This window comes from Ostrea edulis, chromosome 1 (assembly GCF_947568905.1).
Source record: "Ostrea edulis chromosome 1, xbOstEdul1.1, whole genome shotgun sequence".
NCBI lineage: Eukaryota > Metazoa > Mollusca > Bivalvia > Ostreida > Ostreidae > Ostrea > Ostrea edulis.
The window spans coordinates 255,773-277,579 of record NC_079164.1 but is presented as its reverse complement, the minus strand read 5'-3'; the positions used below and the strand labels follow the sequence as shown (position 1 = coordinate 277,579).

The 21,807-nt window shown below is 36.3% G+C and overlaps 1 protein-coding gene across 6 annotated transcripts in view; it reads right to left on the bottom strand.

Annotated features, from left to right (window-relative positions):
* The window catches only part of LOC125664568 (uncharacterized), a 60,976-nt gene extending 40,598 nt beyond the window's left edge, over positions 1 to 20,378 (bottom strand). The window contains exons 1-9 of one of the 6 annotated variants that reach the window (XM_056152817.1): positions 20,178 to 20,340; positions 18,625 to 18,774; positions 13,811 to 13,861; positions 13,555 to 13,698; positions 13,341 to 13,439; positions 12,562 to 12,678; positions 8,983 to 9,044; positions 7,720 to 7,926; positions 3,908 to 4,094 (exon numbers count right to left, since the gene is read on the bottom strand). In XM_056152817.1, the coding sequence (XP_056008792.1) occupies positions 4,044 to 4,094; positions 7,720 to 7,926; positions 8,983 to 9,044; positions 12,562 to 12,678; positions 13,341 to 13,439; positions 13,555 to 13,698; positions 13,811 to 13,861; positions 18,625 to 18,774; positions 20,178 to 20,214 (918 nt within the window). In that variant the 5' untranslated portion in view covers positions 20,215 to 20,340 and the 3' untranslated portion in view covers positions 3,908 to 4,043. Of the gene's footprint in view, positions 1 to 3,907; positions 4,098 to 7,719; positions 7,927 to 8,982; positions 9,045 to 12,561; positions 12,679 to 13,340; positions 13,440 to 13,554; positions 13,699 to 13,810; positions 13,862 to 18,624; positions 18,775 to 20,177 lie in introns of those variants that run through there. The other 5 variants (XM_056152816.1, XM_056152813.1, XM_056152814.1 and 2 more) reach the window with 5 other exon arrangements.
* Positions 20,379 to 21,807: the final 1,429 nt, after the last annotated feature.

Genomic DNA, 21,807 nt, shown 5'->3' with positions numbered 1-21,807 from the left:
CATAGCCACTCGACACCTTTAAAACCTGTTAATGCACCCAGCCAAATCGGAATGGACTCCGGGTTTAGAACAACTTGCACAGTTACTGACAGTGAGCCAGAAGAGCAATCAGGAGCCAGGAGAAAATCTGTGAGATTTGAAGATTCATCTCACGACATTCACAAGACAGACACAGAACGCGGTGAATACGACCTTAGCCTTTATCTTAATAAGGAAGACAGAAATGTAACAATGAGACGACCTCAGGCTCATAAGTCGTATTCCAGTGCAAGACCAAAATATGAGACGCACAGCTCCTATGCAACAAAGGGACGACAGAGCATCCTGAACATAAAGCCAGCGACTTACGATGGTTCTACATTTTGGCTAGATTACAAATCACACTTTGAAGCGTGTGCGAAGCTGTGCCAATGGGATGAGACGACAAAAGGTCTATACCTCTCCGTATCATTAAGAGGAAGTGCACAAGGTATTCTCGGAAACATATATGATGGTAGGGAAATGAGCTATGATGAGCTTGTATCTGCTTTGGATGATAGATTCGCTCCACCAGATCAAATAGATTTATACAGAACGCAGTTGAGAGAGCGCAGACGAAGAGCTTCTGAATCCATTCCAGAGTTAGGACAGGATATTAGACGTCTGGACATCTAGGGGTCAGGAAAACATTGAGCAAAATAAGACAGAAATTCTACTGGCCTGGATTGCAAAGAGATGTGAGACATTACATTAAAGGATGTGAAGTATGCTGCAGGTCCAAGCCACTAGCCCAAAACAAAAGAGCTCCAATGCAAACATTGGGAGCCGGAATGCCAATGGATAGAATAGCTCTGGATATAGTTGGCGAGCTTCCCCAAACAGAAAATGGCAACCGGTATATAATTGTTATTTGTGATTATTTTACAAAATGGGTGGAAGCATTTCCAATGCCTAATGTGGAGACAATCACCATTGCTTCGTTGTTGGTTCAGGAGGTGGTATCAAGGTTTGGAGTGCCTGTGTCCATTCACTCAGACCAAGGTAAACAGTTTGAGGGAAAGATTTTCACTGAAATGTGTAAAATTTTGAACATTAAGAAAACCAGAACAAATCCCTATCATCCTCAGTGTGATGGTCTCGTGGAAAGATTTAACAAAACTCTGTTGACAATGCTAAATACTCTGGTTGATAAATACCAATCAAACTGGGACGACCTGTTACCATACGTGCTGGTGGCATATAGGTCAGTGGAACACGAGTCCACTGGATTCAGCCCCAATTATTTAATGTTGGGAAGAGAGGTCAGAACACCTCTTGACATTGCATTTGAGATGCCACCAGCTATGAAAGAAATACCTGTCCAACAGTGGGTTTGGAAACTGAAGGAAAAGCTGGAATTGGCGCATTCATTTGTGCGGGAAAATGCCATCGGTTCCATGTTAAGGCAGAAGAGCCTTTATGACACAAGATTAAATTGGCAAACCTTTAAAAACGGAGATGAAGTCTATGTACACTTCCCACGATATGCAGTTGGGAAGTCTCCTAAGTTGACTCAATTTTGGCGAGGACCCTTTGTAGTAGAAGAAAGGTGTTCAGAAGTGACCTACAAAGTAAACTGTGGTGCGTATGGGAAATTTCAAATCATACATGTTGACCGTATGAGAATGAAGCATCCTCAACTTCTGAGAGGTGAAAGCCAAGTAGTTGCTGATACTACTTGTTCAGTGACAGATGATGCCAGTGAAGAAAATACAGAGCTCTTTGAAAAAGACAATGAGCATGATCAAGAAAATGCTCGGGGAAAACGAAAACAGCGTAGGCCGAAATACTTGGGAGACTACATTGTCGACCTCTGATATAGCAACCATTTTATTGTTTTCCTTTATCAAAATGCAGTAACACAAATATTATACATTCCCCAAGTAGTAACGCTCTTTATGTATTTTTTTCTAATGTTTTTCAGAAGATGTCTCAAACAAAGTTAACTCCACGTAAAGAACACAAGTGTCCCATGTGCAGGTTTAGGAGCTTTGATATGGTGGAGATCACAAAGCACATTACTGAATGTTGACTAAAACAGATAGACAAAAAATATCTTTGTGATCGGGCTGAATGCAGTTTTAGTACTAATAAGCTAAGGAACCTCAACAGACACAAGAAGAGACATTTTGATTTGGAACAACAGAAAGTTACCACTTCGTTGTCCAATGCTTCTCAGAGCGATAATGGAAAGACTGGATCTAAAGACACAATAGAAGGAAGAAAACTTTCAGATGATGACTGGGAGAATGCTGATCCTGGAGATTTGCGGAGTATATTAGGGGAAATTTCAGAATCTGAAGCGGAGGTAACCGTCATTAGAAAGGATGAAAAGCTGAGCGCGGAGGGAGAAGCAATAAAGAACCCTTTACACGTTGGAAGGGTACTGAGAAAACCAACTACACCCATACCGGTCACAACTCCAAAACGGAAGGAACCTCTATCATCTTCTACCGGAGTTCCTGCCCGACCTATTATTAAAAGACCACATTTGAGGGAAACAGGTACTCAGACAGAAGGGAGGAGCGTGCATATGGTCGATTGGCAACAATTAGCAGGGGTGATTATAATGGTAATTGACCAAATTGTACCTATATAAGTAGGTTGGCGGATGACCGTATGCGGGGGATGGCAATATAACGGGGTTCTACATATTGAGGAAATCGGGACTTTGAACTTTTTGGCGATGTGCAGGGGTGGCATTATAACGGGAGGCAATATAGCAGGGGATCACTGTACTTTATATTTCAATGTTTTCGGATCTTTCACCTGTGATAAGTGATTTATATTATAACCTTTAGATTGTATAAATATCAGGTTACGTCGGACAATAAAAAAGGATCCTCTCTGGTAAATGAGATATCTATAAAATTAACATCTACGTAGCGACGTGAAGTTTGGCAACAAATTTGTGACGTGTATTATTTCTGACTTTCCATACTTCGGGTAGCTGTGAACTTTACGAACAGTATGTTGTTGCATCAGTACATATTTTCACTTCAATATGAATAAACATAAGGCATTATCATCATCCACTCTGTTTTCCCGTAGAAACCAGAAGACAGCAACTATATTCATTTCTTTTAAGATATAGAGGGTTGCAGTGATTTCAGATATTGATTGCTGCGCAAATCATAATACAATGGGATAAATATATGACAAAGTTTTAGCATGTTCATTGATCATTAAGTCAAATGCTGTCTGACGTGTTTCATACCGATTGTTAGGCCGTTCTTGGCACACTGATTTTGACTGCGGATGACTCCGTTTACCTGATCAAGATATAGGGTTCACGGTGGGTGTGGCCAGTCGATAAGAAATGCTTGTGTTTGCCCAATTCCCTATTTTGTATTGTTTATAAGAGTTATGAGATTGACCCAATGATCATACAATCATGAGGTGTAGGGTCTACTATTTTGTAACACATTTAAAGTATTTAGTTTGATGTTGATGTAATTATCTCCTCTGCTCTGATTTAACTGCCCAGTTAAGTTACACATTCGGGAAGAGATTCATCTTGTATGTATATCAACACTTTTGTTTAGATGTGTATTGATCTTGGAATGCAAATTACTGATTTCTTGTGAAATGAAAGATATCCTTTATAAATGAAAAGGTGAAGAAAACAAACAGTGATTAATCTCAAAACGCCTATGAGGAATACAAAGCAGAGAGTTGGGCAAACACGGACCTCTGGATATACCAGGGTTGGGATTAGGTGCGTAAGAGGAATAAACATCCCATGTCGACCGGTCACACCCGCCGTAAACCCCACATCCAAACAAGGCAAACGGAACAATTCGTAGTCGGAATCAGTGTGCCAAGAACGGTCAAACAATTGTCACGGATTACTGTGCTTGAATGTGAATATCTAAAACAAGATTAACAATATCACATATTTATTTTTGTTAACATGAAATGAAAATACATGAAGTTCGTTTCTTTTTCCTGTTTTGCGGTACTACATGATGCCCTAGATTTGGCATCCGTCCTTGATACTGATGTCAACTCTCCTGCTGGCTGATTTATTGAGAGTATACGTGGACACACACCACATCAATATTCATGCTCTTCAACTGCTGAAATGTTAGTTACTACAATTGTACTTGTTGGTACAAGCTGTATGCTAGGACTTACCAAAGTAAAGTGCATACTAAATATACACTAAATATATATACACATACAAGTTGTCAGGTTGAATTCTTACTTTAAATTCTCCATGGACACTATATAATGTAATAGAATATATGTTACTTTATATCATATATTACATAGACGACATTTTACACAATACTTTCAAAGAACTACCCATAATAATTATGGCATATATGCTGCACGTCAGCACTAACGTACATGTGTTCATACAAAAATTAAACCAGCATTAAACATACACCTTTTGAAGCATAAAGTACAAATAACGGTACTTGGAAGCTTTAGAACCATTTCAACAAAGAAAATACGTTTAAAGACCCAAATAAAATACCGTACGGTTTCTTTACGGATCTCTGAATGTGGGCGGAGTTCATCTATAGTCATTGTTATCTACCTGAAATTTACCTAGCCAAGAGATCAGGGTGCTGTGTATACTTTTGATGTACACATGAAGGGTCACAGGGCCGTCTGTAGTGCTTCTGTAGTCATAGTGTTTGTATAATATTTGTATCCCTATGGCGAAATGACACACAGTCTACACCATCCTTCTGTCTCTCTTTTCCTTTCAGTCATTTGCTCAATGAATACTTTTTTATAAATATAGAAATATAGATTGATAATATAAATTATTTCAATAAGTTACAAGTTTTAGAAATGAATGGGCAAATTATTGTTTTATTTCTGATTGTGTAATTTATAATGCATGTGTATAGAGGGTGAAATTACTATTCATTTCAAAATTAAGGATTATCTCCCTCATGCAGAGCTCTTAGCCTTGGACGAATTTGGTTCCACTTTTTTGGCACGCTGTTTTTGGCTATATTTAGCTCTAAAGCAGCATAGTTATTTCGGATTTCAAACATTTCGGTTGAGCATCACTGAAGAGACATTATTTGTCGAAATGCGCATCTGGTACATCAAATTTGGTACCGTATAAGTTCTACATTATATCAAAATTGCGTTGTTCAGGGGTGTTTTTAAAAACAATTGAATCACGAGAAAATAGCAGTTGTGGACAGGTCAATGCTATCAAAACTCTAGAATACAGGGCTTCCTCAAGATCTAAAGAATGGTAGTAGGTACTGGTCGTTATTGTTATTAAACACCTCTCTGGGATCCCTCCATACCACAGTCCACAGATGTCACTCCACCTGAGATCTATTGTTAAATGTTTGATTGAGAGACGACTAACAATTCGGGGGTGTTAACTTAAAGTTGGGTCTTTAAGTTAGCTCCTGAGCTTTCGAGCACAATTGAGCAGGATGCTACAATTAAGTATTTACTGGTTCAATACTGATCCCATTGGTGCAGATATATTACGCATCTATTACCGAGCCCTATTCAGTTGAAAAATTTGGTGTCATTTCAAAGTTTGAAAGGATTTGGTTGGGATTATATTTTGTGGCGGAATGATTCATTAATCAAAAAGTTCTAAATCTACATGATATTACAGTTGCTGTTTCATCCAATGTATCGTCTATTCTTATATTACTATACGTTATTTCAGTTTTATTCTATTTTTATGATTTATGATACATGTAGTTGAGACTTGGAACAAGTTCAACTGTTGTAATTTATCAACCTGGTTGATATATTTTTCCAAAAACAGAACACTGATTATTAAATTTTTTAAACTAATTTACTTGAAATTTTGTATAAAAATTAAATATTTCGCAAAAAATTAAAAAATTTGTTCTCGAAAATTTTAGAAATTGATACGACTCCTAATATGTCCTTTTAAACTCTCAATTTTGACATGAAGTTTTTCGTATATCAAGAACAAAGAGGTCATTAATTAAAGAATCCGCCTGATAGATAAAAACCAAAACCAAAACCAAAAAAAAAAAAAATAGCTGTAATAACAGTCCATGACTCATTGCAGTAAATAACAGACAGAAGCAACGTTTACCAATTTATTCATATAACAGCAATGACACATTCGGGTTATACTGAATTGGACAATATCGGCCGTATGTGAAAATTTTCTGGGGTAACTGGGGAGTCGTCCAGTGCGCCAGTTTAACTTAACTTGTAAGGGGTACACTGGGGGGGGGGGGGAGTAAAATATTCAGTGTCCAGACCTGAACGGACGACAGCGTTCTAAAGAGGTAAGCGAGACCCGCCCTTCTCACCCTGTCTCCTGCAGTGCTACCTGGTATGTACATTATCATGTTGGACATAAGCCCCTAATATGCATCAGACTGTAGCATCCCCTCACTGAAGTAAGGTGGATATGGCCCCAACCGTCCCCGGTGGTGGCCCCACTATTAGTTTACTTGTTTTAACTTGTACGACTTAGTACTGTAAATTGCCCCCTGTTTTAGAAGCAGGTGGGGGAAACAACCAGGTTTTGGAGCAGAAACAGTCATCACATACCACTACCGACTCCCCAGTTCGGCAACATACATTGGAACAATGTCCCCCACAAAAAAAACAAAAACAAAAAACAAAACAAAAAAAACTTGTAGGATCAAAAACTGAGTGAAAATCAAAATACAGTAAAGAGTTACATGGATAAGAATAAGTCATTAAACCACAGTACTTGAACCTGGAGTTGCACAAAAATTACAGTAAACGCACAATTGACAAACAGCAGGAAGCACGAAATATTAAATTACTTGTGCGGCGGGTAAGAAAAACCTTGACGTTTGAAAAAAAATGCAAAATAAAAAAAAAAATATTCCAAGGCCGCTTGAATATTGTTGAGAAATAATTGATTTCCCAGGACCGACATACAGATGAGTGCCATCTGTTCGGAACAACTCAATCTCAGTAGCCTTGATGACAGGGTCGTGTCCTATGTACAGACTTCTAACCTAGTTAGCCATGATTTTTTATCATGCAACTATGGGCAAAATGCCAATATCTTCTAGGTACTGAAAACGTGTCGTAGGAGTGCCATCCGCATGAAAAGAACAATATATAAGTAATGGGGGGTATAAATAGGCGAGCGACATACTGATGTTAATGCATGAAAGATTTTAACAAATAATTGGTACGATATAGGAAGTCTGATATATTGAGACGCCTATAGACTGCTTCATACCTTCTAGGGATGAGAGAAATGATTGGTTGTTTATGTAAATCAACCAGAATTCGCTGTGAATATTGCCCCAAGACATAGCAGGGTTGGAGGCCTTACGGAGTCGGAATTGCTCGTCATACTTTTGCCAGTTTTGTGAACGATTAGCTGCAAGCCTTATATCTCGCATGTACTTAAGCATTGCTTAGACCGTTTGACTATGTTGAAGTACGATGCTCATGTAAATCATGAAGGATGATGTCCACTTTTTATGCTCAAAAAGGAGGTAAGTTGGCGCTTGACTACGCATAGCTTGCCATTGACAAGTTGCACATCTCCGTGGGATTCAAAATTGATCCAATTCCGGAGCTGATTTGAGTAAGACAGACAGATCAATAAATCCCCTTCCCATATTGTTTGCTTGAGTTTAAGCGGGACATGACTGCCGATATCATCGTATCTAGATGTAATTTGACAAGATAGGGGTAAATAGGCCACTTGGTCGAACAAAAAATTGAAAAACTCACCCGGGTTATCCTGTGTATTATCCATTGGGAATCGAGGATCTCCTCAGGGGGCTGTGGCTGCCCCTCTGCAGGGGCTAGTCGATCCGTCCAAGAGGTGGCCGTGTGATTTGGACTTCGTTCCTGGAGTTGAGCTGTTGTCCGACGATTACGTTTCATCCCAACCCCCTGGGGGTCTCTGGGTCGCTGCTCGTTTTTTAGGTGGCATTCCTAATGCAGGTATAATTGTCAAGAAGCTATGTGTAGGGAATAAATCCAAAAAAGGGGAGAAAAAATTCGGCCACATGCTTGGTTTCCGCCTCAAATACAAGAACCACGTTGCTGCTTCGGTTGGAAAAAGTGTAGTGAATGGGTTGGATCACAGGGAGTACCGAGTGTGACATAGTGCATACAAATTAACTTGTACAATCTAGCCCCTAAAGTCACGTAGACCCGACCTACAGGGTGTATCAAAATTAATACGGACTATTTGATGCAAGGTGAAGATAACGAACAGTGATCAATCTCATAACTCCTACAAGCAATATAAAATAGATAGTTGGGCAAACACGGACCCCTGGACACACCAGAGGTGGGATCAGGTGCCTAGGAGGAGTAAGCATCCCCTGTTGACCGGTCACACCCGCCGTGAGCCCCATATCCTGATCAGGTAAACGGAGTTATCCGCAGTCAAAATCAGTGTGCCAAGAACGGCTTAACAATCGGTATGAAACACGTCAGACAGCATTTGACCCAATGCGAGGTTGTATTGACGAACTAGATCGTTATAACGACCATAGAATTTGCGAAATGCTGACTTCAATCGAGACTGTTGAAATCCCTGTACCATCAACTTGTTTGTCAGTAGCTTACCTCGATTTAAAAACTGACTATACCCAAAACAAGCTCTTGCATATCGAATCAGTTGAGGTATATAAACACCATATGCAGGTGGTAATGGAATATTGCTATCTCGATTATTGCATCACTATTATAAAAATATTTAATCTGTAGAGTTATAAGGTTCTATATGTATTTTATGTAATGATTGATTTGTATTGCTTATGTTGTGTTGACACCAACGACATATCAAGTCAAATTGAATAAATTTTAAGTGCAAAAAGGTCATGTTCAGAATAATGTACCTCCATAACAAGCGTTGCGACCCCCAAAATTCTTTTTGATTTTCTAGTTATCCTTCAATGTAGAAATAAAAAATACATTTTCCAAAGACATTATTCCAAATCTCAGATGTGAACCTCTTTAAAATGATTATCTATTACTCACCTCAGAGAAGCAGAAGAATGGTAATGGTTTACAGCATACTGGCTTTAACTTGCTATGAAATCCTACAGGTATGTTAGCAGGTACATCATAAATACTTTAATATATGTAGTCAGTACAGAGAAGGTGAATGCATAATTCTCGCTGGACTGCTCCGTCCCTACTGAGAGCAAGGACTGGCGGTTTAATGGTCCAGTAAACTGAGGTTCAATACAGGATATTTGGATTTTTAGATGTCCCAAACAGGATAAAGTTTAATTTGTTTCAATATGAATCGTGAAAAATAATTAAACTATAAAAAGATATGAATAAATTTGCATTTGACAATACACAACGTATAATCAGGAATATGCAGGATTTTGAAATTTTCTTTACTTGCTTGCTCTCAATAGTTAAAGATATTCATTAGCATTTCCTCTTTCACGATTTGTAAATCTTTGATCAAACTGTTAATCAGGACACCGAGAAAAATTATTTTCAGAACTGGTCTTTGTCGTTCTTTTATTTCTTAAATAACCAATTGATCAATTCAATAGTTGATCTCTCTCTCTCTCTCTCTCTCTCTCTCTCTCTCTCTCTCTCTCTCTCTCTGACCACCGGGAGCAATTTCGTCTGAATTCGCACCTGACCCACAAAAACAGGAAGTTTTTAGAAAAAGTCAGCTAGGAAGTAGGTCATTTCATGACGTCACGACAGCCTCTGATGTTTTAGCTCACGAAATGATGGTGTAGGGTTTACTATTTTGAAAGCTGTTTCAAGTATTTAGTTTGATATTGATGTGATGTAATTATCTGATCTGCTCTGAATACGCAGTTCAAGAAAGCTACACATACGTGGAAGAGGTTTAACTTGTCTGTGCATCGCCATGTTTGTTTACATATGTATCGATCTCGGACTGATTTCTTGTTGAATTTCAAATATCCTTTATGCACAACTTCCAGTCAGGTCAAAGATATGTAACCGATATGATCTAAATAAGTATGATATTTTAAACTCATATATTTGTTTTTCTTGTATAACTTCATAAATGTGCATCACTGTTCTGATGTTCTTTTGATGACATAATCGGTATATATTGCAGAATAATTGACGTATCTTTTCTTTCATATCTGAAATAAGAATGGTGGTATTTTCTACCGAGTTCCTTTCGGCAAATGAAAAGCGACTTGATTCAATTGATACATACATATAGTAAATCACATTCTCTAATGTGCTCGTTGATATAAAACACATGCACTAAAGGAGACGGTTTCAATTGAAGAAAACAACAGACAACAATACATATATTATTTTTGGCGTATTTCCGTTTGATAAAATAGTATTTCTCGTTGGCGAACGAGATGAAAATTGCATTACTTCACTTCTGTATATTGACGATGATTTGTAGTAATACTGAATGTTTAAAAAAGCATAAAAACTGATGCCCCCGTATTGTAGTAAAGTTGATGATGACCAAGGTTAAAATTAACAAAAGTAGGTGAAACCCCAAGCTCAAAATTACGATGTCAATAACTTTGGCACCCGAAGAAAGGTCTTGTCACAAGGAATACACACGTCCGGTCGACAGGGGATACTTACTCCTCCTAGGCACCTGATCCCATCTCTGGTGTGTCCAGGGTCCGTGTTTGCCCAACTATCTATTTTGTATTGCTTATATGAGTTATGAGATTGATAACTGTTCGTTATCTTCACCTTTCATGTGATGAAAGCCTTAGCACTAAACGTTAAAAATTGACCAAGGTTAAAGTTATTTCAAGAGCATGTCAAAACCAAGGTCAAGGGCATGAGGTCAAGAAGTTAGAGATGTCTTGTTTCAAGGAAAACTCTCCATGCTAGAAATGAAAGCTTTGTCGCCTTCCAGGGGTCCGTGTTTGCCCAACTATCTATTTTGTATTGCTTGTGGGAGTTATGAGATTGATCACTCTTCGTTATCTTCACCTTGCATTGAAATGTTTTGGCAAAGGCAAAAGTTTTTACATAAAGACGGACATACGAAAAACGGGGAAAAGAAGCATCCGAGTCCGAGGGGCAATCGACAGTTTATTTTTCAACTTCTCGAGATCGACAACAATGTAATTATTTCTCTTCTGGCATGTTGATGTTTTAAGTGTAAACATATTTTTACTTAATTTATATCAGCTTTTCAACTTAATGGTTTGTGACTCACCACATTTCAGAGAACGTTTAGTAAAACTCTTCTCAAATCAATAACATCAAAATGTACGACTTTTCAAAAATAAATTTCACGATGAATTAAAGAGAATAGCTTTTAACATCATAGACTGTTACTTCTTCAAAACAAATGCTACAGGAGTTTGAACAGTTAGAATTTTGCAAATTATATGGTTATTATAACGATTTAGTTTACAAATACAACCTATCATTGGGTCAAATGCTGTCTGACGTGTTTCATACCAATTCTTAGGCCGTTCTTGGCACACTGAATTTGAGTACGGATTACTACGTTTATCTGATCAAGATATAGGGGTCACGGCGGGTGTGACCGGTCAGCAGGGGATACTTACTTCTCCTAAGCACCTGATCTCACCTCTGATCCAGGGATCTGTGTTTGACCAACTCTTAATTTTGTATTTGTAATAGAAGTTATGAGATTGATCAGTGTTCGTTATCTTCATCTTTTCATTTCTAACAAATGATTTGAAGTTTGCATATATATATTTCATAAAGCCAGTTGCTAAAATCACCATCTTCGCATCAACAGAGACGCAATTTTCACCTGAGATGAACCTCGAATTTTAGTTATCAGAGTTCATATTTGTGTCAGAAGCATGTGAACCAAATGTAGATTAGAATACCGATTTTGTCAACAAACTACGGCTATCAGAACTCCTAAACACATACTCATAGACCGGAAACTGCAATGAGAAAGATTCCGATTTTTCTTCTCTGTCGGTTTGAAAGAACGCAGTACATACCCTACAAACATCATGCGATCAATTACTTTTACTTGGGCTGGAAGAAGAGGATCGCCATTATCTTTATATCCTACTTTCATGTAAATAAGTCGACTCTCATTGATTGAGAAACATTATGTAAAACTTATACGGTACCATTTCTGATGCACAAGATGCGCATTTCGACAAATAATGTCTCTCATTACTAAATGAATTTATTACCCTTTGGATAGACCTGTTGGTAAACTACTCAATGATTAACAATATTTTAAAAATGCTATAGTAATTTCAAACTTTCCTTGGAATGTAAAATACAATTAGTCACGTGATGAAATCCTATAATATCCGAAATCTTGTCTCGATAATTGAAACCATTTCTTTATAGGTAAAATATGGTCTCACAATTGAGTACACGAATAAGGGATTCAACAATGTAGTATGCCTTAACAAACATTTAACAACGGTCAATCATTTGTAAACGTTAAACATTTACAAAAACAAGTCGTTAGAGGAGTGGCCCAAAAATCGATATGTAAGCAGTTATTTAGGTTAGTATGTTTTTCTATCCATTGAGGTTAGTATAGTAAGTTGATTCGTTGCATAACACACAAAAGAGGCTCAAATTTAAGTAATATCTACAGAAACAGGCTATTTCACTATCATTTACCGTTTTCGACACCAGTGCTTTCTTCAGGGGCATATTTCACAAAATCCATGTCTGCTTGTGTTGTACCATTACAATGCATATCAAAAGAAATGGTGATATAAGTACTGGAATTTTCACCTGCAAGATAAAAGACAACATTACAGAGAGTTGTTGGAGAGGTGAAGATGACGAAGGTGTAGATAACGAACAGTGATCAACCTCCTAACTCCTATAAGGAATACAAAATAGAGAGTTGGGAAAACACGGACCCCTGGACACACCATAGGTGGGATCAGATGCGTAGGAGGAGTAAGCACCCACTGTAGACCGGTTACACCCGCCGTTAATAAGAAATTGGCACAATTCTTAGTAACTGTATTGTTCTACATGGTATATACTTAGTACTTCTTACATATGACATCAAAGCACCCATAATGGACCCCACATTTGCCAACGATTTGATTGATATATTAACATAAACTTCATATTTGTTGGTCCCACAAATGTGACTGGATATTTGTTTTTCTTACATGACTCAATGTAATAACAGTAATTTGTGTATACCGGTATTTGACATGTAAAGTGAAAGGTAATTTTACACATCGTCGGGGTTTTATTAGACAGACATATAGAGATTGTGGTTTATAGTTGTCTAGTTGATGTAGTATGTGGATTTGTAAGTTATTTGTTAGAATTTTGTGATCTATATGCTCATTCTGCACACATGTACTAGATAGTTGCGCGTAGTGTTAGGATCTGCTGGTGGGTGTGAGGAGGAGACGGTAAAGTAGTTATCGTACCCGATTCATGGCATCCATCATCATACTTTTCATTGCAAGAGAAATATTCGGTATGTGAAGCGCCTCTGTGTACCATACACTGTGTGGGTGGAGGTAGTCCTGTGTGAATGAAACATATAATTATGACCTAGTTAGTCAGCTACACGCTATTGAAAGTGAGACAGACATGCTTTAATACTTATTATTTATATGTATCAACGGAATATGTATTTACCACTTAAAGATTGTTTTCCAAACTCTGCAAGTATATAATGTCTTCCGGACTTCAAATTTCTTAGAACTTCAAGGATTGCAACACTACCATTTAGCTGGATACGATTATTACAAAATTCGCACTGATTTCCCTGGGCATCACAATCTAAGAAGAAAAGACCGCATTTATATTCTAAACACACGACTGTATTCAGGGACAGTTCTTAAAATGAATTTTCTTTTCTTTCACGATTTCAACTGAACTCAATTCATTTTACCTGAACATGTATTATTTTTGTTGACCGTCTGTATCTGCAAAATCCCGGTACCTTAAAAACAGAAATATTTATCCAGATTTATTTACCCTGATTACATGCATCAGAAATTCATTTTAACAGAATATTCAAATGATGCACTACATGTACTTGCTGTATATATTCACTTAAAATCTTTAGATGCATCAGAGAACCTTCAATTTTTGGAAGGGATTATTTATTTTGGGGGAGGTCTCTGAAGAACAAAAGGCAGACTGTTAGCTAAGTTTTTTTCTTATTTCATAATATTTGTGATTTCTTTTCACAACACAGACATATTAACAAAAAGAAGGTGTTGCACAAAAGCGGTAACTTTTCCTAATCGGAGCTCCGTGTCAGCACTCGTGACGTAGAACTGACCTTCATCTTATTGCGTATTTGCGATTTAAAGGGAAAGGCAACCCTAACCATATACAGTATTTGCTTTTATGAATAAAGTATTATTTACTGATATCGTAATCGACAGTCTTTAACAACAAAAATCCTTGATTAACAAATAAATCAATATTAATCTATCATGTATTTTAAATTACACGCTGCTAAGAGAGTAACCAATGAAGTTTAATTTATGATGTCACATCGTCTATTCCGCTTTATTTCATCAGCAGCACTGTAAACACGAACAGTTAAGTTTGGAGCTGTATGGATTTGAGCCCGTTCTTTCGCAAGACGAAATTGAGAAATGAAGACGTTCAGTCGAGTCGCAGACAAGACAGACGGTAAACATTCTTCATACAAATGTCTTGAACCTCAACTTGTCATTACGCAAAGGATGGATCCACATTTTACGTAGTCTTTTCTTTTCAAATGACTTAGTTGAATCGGTAATTTCGAATAAAAAAACCCCCCAAAACAGACAAACGTTTTTCACATCTCCCCTTCGCATTAGTGTAATTAACTGCTTGCCAGGAAGGCATCAGCCTATTTATTCGTAAATTCTACCACATGCACAACTTTGATGGTCTCACAGGTGCTTGGGTTGAGGACACCCCCCTCCGAATAAGCTACACGAGTTGATTTAATTAATTTTTTGTTGAAAATATTTCTAATGCATGTCAACGTCTTGAATACCCATAAAGTCCAAAATACATGTAATTCAAAATAAGCCCTTTTAAAAAAAATTACCCTCACTGGTTATCGTAAGTTCTGTTATAATAACCAGTGACGGTATTTTTAAAGGGCTTATTTTGAATTATTTTGGACTTGATGGGTATGCAAGATGTTGTTGACATGCATTAGAAATATTTTCAAGAAAAAAAATAATTAAATCAACTCATGTAACTTATTCGTAGGGGGTGTACCCAAGCACCTGTGGATGATCTTAGTATCTCATCAAAAGCGAAACAGACGGTGTGACGTCAAAATTATTGATTTTTGTGGTCTTGATGGCAGCCTCTATAGATCGTGGGAATTTCAATTTTTGACGTTTTCAAATTAGTACTGAAACTTATTTAGCCCATATATCAACAGAATTGTATGAAAAATCTTTATCATATGATTAATCCTATCATTTATCATGTAAAAATATTTTGGGTTGTCTTTTCCTTTAAATACCTGTAGGATTCCCCAGTACTAAGGACAAACCCAATACATTTTATGTGTCAATACATTATACATGTAGTCTAAACATAATTTTTAATTTCGTGATAATTGAATTGTCTTTTTTCTTCGGAGTATCAGATGCACTACATACGGTTACATGTTACGAGTGTATCAAATATTTAATGTTCTCTACTACTGCAATCTAAAAGCTCTTATACTCGTATGTATCATTTTCTACATCCAACAGATGTCAATTGTACATGACTCTGAACACAAAACAAAATATGGGAAGTTTGATACGCATTACTAAAGTTCAACATAATTCGAAGTACATGCATGTACCTGTAAAAATCGATTCACCATATCAATTTGCTTCTGGAATACATATCATCTTCTTCATTCAAATAGTTTAACGGTTATTTACCTTGTTTGGCCTTAAAAAATTCTTCCAAATCTTTGCAAAGTTCACAACGGTTTTTCGTAAAAGGCACTATGCTTCGTCAATAACTTTCATTTAGAAAAACATATAACTTATCGTCAACAACCTTGATTATGAAAACACAGGTATTGCGAGCTGTATTCGGCGTGTTTGTTGCGAGTCCTGTTCACTAGCTAAACAGTGTCTGTGAAGAGTTATCGTTATTTGTTGATATAGTTTTTGATAATGAATTATCTTTCCTTATGATATTGTCTTATCTTCAAACCGTTTAGAGTTAATCTACGAACATGTATTTCCTGTTTACCTGTGAGTGTGTTCATGCAATGCATTGTCGATTGTTCCAATCATTCTTTTTGTCTACTTAGAGCTGGCACACAGTGTAATTAGTCTTTTGCATTTCAATATATGATTCTCTTAGTATTTTGAATACTGATTTATCTATTTTGGTTTTCGAGTTTTGTATATCATGCATTTATAGAAGTAACATATTTCTGAATAATTTCTATGGAGTGCCATTGGTGTCATATGTTTAATTTACAATATGTAAGAGCTTAACTATTTTTTCTATGGAAGCAAGTTTATGATAAAATCAAATTCAAATTCTAAATATTTTCATTATGTAATATTTCTTAGTTTTTTAAATACAATTTATCTGTGTACTTGTAATTTAGTATTGTCAAAACAACTATGCTTATTACTTTAGAATACTCACGTAATACCTTTAACCGTTATGTACATCGATATTTGTAATTAGCCGTCCATTTATTACTTCTCTTGTTTGTTTCAGTCTTTTACCTCATTAAGTGCATAATAAAGACAGCGCACCGTCTTGTACATGACCCTGGGTTATACTATCTGCAAAAGTGCTGGCATAATAGTGTCCATGTTGGAAGCTTATTTCAAACTTGGCACATTATAATAAACAGGGATTTGACATGAAACATTTATAAAAACTAGAAGCATGTTTCAATTAAGAACAAATCTAGAAGGAAAACGTAATACGAAAAAATTGTGTTCGTGAGGGATTCGAACCCGATCGTTTTAAAAAAAGGAAGCATCTTCACATATAAAAGTTGACGACGTTACCCACTGAACTACGCGGTAGACCACACTTTACAAAGGGAAATTAACGTACGGGTGAAGTTGAAAATAATATCGGTGCTGTTTTCATTTTTTATAAATTTACAAAAAAGTCCTCGTGAAACAAAATTTTAAAGCGAAAGTTAAAAAACCCCAAACTCGAAGAACATGTTCATGCTAAATTTATTTTGATTCACGGAGGCAGTCTTTCTGAAATTCGGGGATATCTCTCTATTTCAACGCTAAAAAGTCATAAAAATCGCTTATTGCTTGATTGAAACTCAAAATATTTTGGTTATTTTTGTCAATACAAGGTGAAAATAACGAACAGTGATCAATCTCATAACTCCTACAAGCAATACAAAATAGATAGTTGGGCAAACACGGACCCCTGGGCACACGTCTTTTAAACTTATTTAAAAATTTTTTTGAATCAAAACATACATTCCAAATGGTGTTATCATTTATTTGAATAACTTTCTAGTATCTGGGAAGTCTTCCCCAGTACGACCTGTTTGGTAGACGACTTTCGGTACCCCGATGACAGTTCCCGCTGAGAGGTACTTTTGGATGAGAGCTAGAGCGATAGACAGGTAGAAGTCATTCATAAAGAACTATAGTACCGATACTAAGGAAAAGACTAACAGCGCAATGCCCGGGTAAGTTCTGTGGGTACTTACGGGGTTTACTGGGTCACATAAGACCTCATATTTACTATAACTTTATTTTATCGATCTTTCATGCAACACCTTTAGGGAAATTAACATGAAACGTGTAATACCACCCTTTGAAAATGACCTTTTAAGTATTGAAATAAAGTTTTAGGTGGGAAGGATTTAGATCATTATAGTACTAGTTATATGGATTCTTGGCTGGGTACATTGACTCACATTCCCTGTCAACGTTTATATTCTCCCGTTAGACAGATTTTTCTCTGCAGTAGGACATAGGTAGATATTTTTGAATATTATGGGTAATTTCATGTGCTTCAAAATTACACATGTAGCTCAGTATCTATATGTTTACAGTATTGCAAATTATAAAATATAGTGATATTACGAAAGCGTATCAATGTAAAAAAAAATCGTACGTAGAACTTTTTTTTTATCATGTACGACTTAGTATTTCTTACACATGACATCAAACTATTGTTTCCTACAACTGACAGTGATAGATTTGAGTATGATGTAAAGTATTTAACTTTTTGTTAAAAAGTTGAAAAAAATTTATTGAAATGTTAAGAACACAAATGACACAATCAATACAAAGAGATACCCTGAACCACGAAAAATGAAAAGGGTTCATTAAAAAAAACGAACAACCAAAACACCCGCACAGAAAGTCCTTCAGTTGCTATTTGAACTGTAGTTTGTTATTATACTTATGTCCTTTCTATGTATTTCATTATTCCCAAGGGTTGTTTTAAATTGTTTTATATGTTATTAGGGTAATCATATCATTACATGTACATTAGGCGCTATATATTAATAATAATATTTATGCATTTTAATTCTGACATTATGAATATATTATTCACATGTATATGCACATCGATTTTATATGATCTTTTCTCTAACATTTGTTAAGCACTTTAGAGAACTAATGTTGATAGGGCACTATATAAATCTTTTAATTACAACTACAATCAACATCTGACAGTTTCTGCTAAAGTACTCATATACCAAAGAATGTGAAATAAGTATAAAAGTTTGTTTACCCCAAGGGAACGAATATTTCACTTTGCCCACCCAAGAACCATTCTTTGTAGCATTGTCCTCAGATGAAGGCTGTTGATGTCCTAATACACAGATCTCCATCGCGTTTCTCCAATTGGCATTTATGGATACGACTGACCCCCAACAGATAACTACAAATAAATAAACATTTGTTAAATCATCTGTGAAGATTTACTCATTGGATACTAGATTGATCAACATTCGTTATCTTTACTGTTTTATTTAAGGATTCAACACGTATTTCTGCTGGTGGATACTCTTTCCCCGAGGATTGTTGTTGTTCCATGAATGCAAGGTGAAGATAACGAACAGTGATCAATCTCATAACTCCTACAAGCAATACAAAATAGATAGTTGGGCAAACACGGACCCCTGGACACACCAGAGGTGGGATCAGGTGCCTAGGAGGAGTAAGCATTCCCTGTCGACCGGTCACACCCGCCGATTATTAATTTGCATGTATGATTGATTATATGTTAATTTAAGTATAAACAATAACCACACGATAGATGTCGCCCTGTATAATACGTTATCACTCTGCGGAGTCTACAATGGACATTGAGTCTAACAGATTGGTTGGTGCCTCTCGGATTATTCTTCGAGATATCAAACATTTGTTATATGTACAAATAACCAGTTTTGGTACAAAAATAAAATGTCAAATGTTGTCTGACGTGTTTCATACCGATTGTTAAACCATTCTTGGCACACTGATTTTGACTGCGGATAACTCCGTTTACCTGATTAGGATATAGGGCTCACGGCGGGTGTGACCGGTCGACAGGGGATGCGTACTCCTCCCAGGTACCTGATCCCACCTCTGGTGTGTTCAGGGGTCCATGTTTGCCCAACTATCTATTTTGTATTGCTTGTAGGAGTTATGAGATTGATCACTGTTTGTTATCTTCGCCTTTCGTACATCAATTGAATTGTGTCATTAAGTCATTTCCACAAATTAAAGAAAGAAAAGGTGAAGATAGCGAAGAGTGATCAATATCATAACAACTATTAGGAATACAAAAGTAAGAGTTGGAAAACACAGACCCTTGGATATACCAGAGGTGGGTCAGGTACCTAGGGAAAGTAAGCATCCCCTGTCGACCGGTCACATCAGCCGAGGATTAATTTGCATGTGTGATTGATTATATGTTAATTTAAGTTAATATGACGATACGTTAGGCATATTTTGGCGATGCATTTGTTCTTTATTTGTTTTGATAAATTGCATATAAAAACTGTGTATAGATTTTTATTGTTTTAAAAGTAAAATTCCTACTTTAGAAGAATATGAATATAAGTTACTTATTTTTCTTTCTTACAACGAAAGTATCACCGCGAGAAAAAACTTCATTTGATTATTTCTGAATCTGTAGAAATTTGAATTTTGTTATCTTTTACAACTTAAGCATCACATACCTATGTAGTTTTATATCAAAAGTAGTTGTAATGTATCCTACAATTGATAAATCCATCATATAAACACGAATCTCGTAGAATCATCTTGATCTTATTTATCACAGAAATACAAACTTACCAGTAATGAATGTTATTGTGTATTTTAATCCAGCCATTTATGATGATAATTTTATTTATCCTGGTGAATGTTCTTCATCCGTTCTGAAATACAGAATGTCCTTATTTCTATTCATACGATGGATATACATGTGACTGAAACACTAATAAAATGTGTGTGTATGTACATGTGCTTTTCTGTCATCAACTTCCCGTTTCGGTCACTCTTTGTATACTAATTTTCACTACAGATGATTTCGTATACCAGATCAAAATACGAGATTCAAGATCGGTAAACAAATGAAATGTTTATGTCATTCCTCCACCGCTTGCAATTTTTGAAATGTCTTTTGTTTTTTCTGAAGTACCCCTCGCCATACAAGACTGAACAATCGACACACAATGAAGTGTTTCATCACATATTTCCTTTCTATATATAGCATGATCTTTCATATCATCCTCAATTTTCTGAATTTGACATGAAGAAATGAAAATAATGAAGAGTGATCAATATGAGATAAAGGAGTAGAGCAAACACGGACAGCTGTACATACCAAAGGTGGGATCAGGTGCATAGGAGGAGTAGCATCCCCTGTTGACCAGTCACACCCAACGTGAGCCCTATATTTCGATTCTGTAAACGGAATAATCCGTAGTCAAAACCAGAGTGTAAGGAACGGCCTAAGAATCGGTATGAAACATATCAGACAGCAGTCGACCTAATAACAGGTATTTGCAAATTAGATCGTTATAACGACCATAGAATTTACAAAATATTGCATTTAAATGAGACTGTTGACACCCTTGTAACAACTAATTTGTCAGTAACCTGCCTCGATTTAAATTTTGCCGCCAATTCAGTGTCATTTTTCTTTAAATCTTCATTTCGCCATCTAAATAGAAAAAAGTTGTCATAATGATGCATAAATATGAAAAAGGGGGTTCATGTTAGATGTACAACAGTTGCCAAGTAATTGAATCTGTCTATTACAGATAATCAGCATTTCCAGTGTACATTTTCTTGTGAAATATACTTATCTGTCACTTAGGATTCAATTGAATATTAAATTACTCATCGATCAGTTTACATTTGTTTGCACTGTAATAGTTAATTAAAACTATCAATAAATAGTATCACATCATTTCATCATGTTCTCATATCCACTTGTCATGTAATTGTTTTCTTTCTCAATTACTTGTAAAATAATCAGTACAAACGTCAAGTGTAACCGCAAGTAACCCCCTACGTTAAAATCAAAGTTGCTAAACTTCGTTTTTATGATAGATATTAGGCTACCTCTAATATATTAGCATAATAAATGATTTAACAAGAGTCCACTGGGCCACATCGCTTACCTGAGGCACCTTGGTCCTGCTGTTCAGTTGTTGTACATTTTATAAGTTTTTTTTTCCAATTTTTATTTCCATGAAATGTAGTTAACGTGCTAACCTACTGAACTACTCAGTTAGGTGATGATTATTGCAATGAATAGGGAACTATTGCTGATATCTATATTCCCATCCGTGTTTGAAATGGAAGTCACCCATTATGACAATGTAAACTACCTCTTTAAGATGAGAACGGAACGCTTTGGTCTAGGAACGGATCGTTGAATGGTTTCAACGGGACGGTTTGATGTAGGAACGGAACT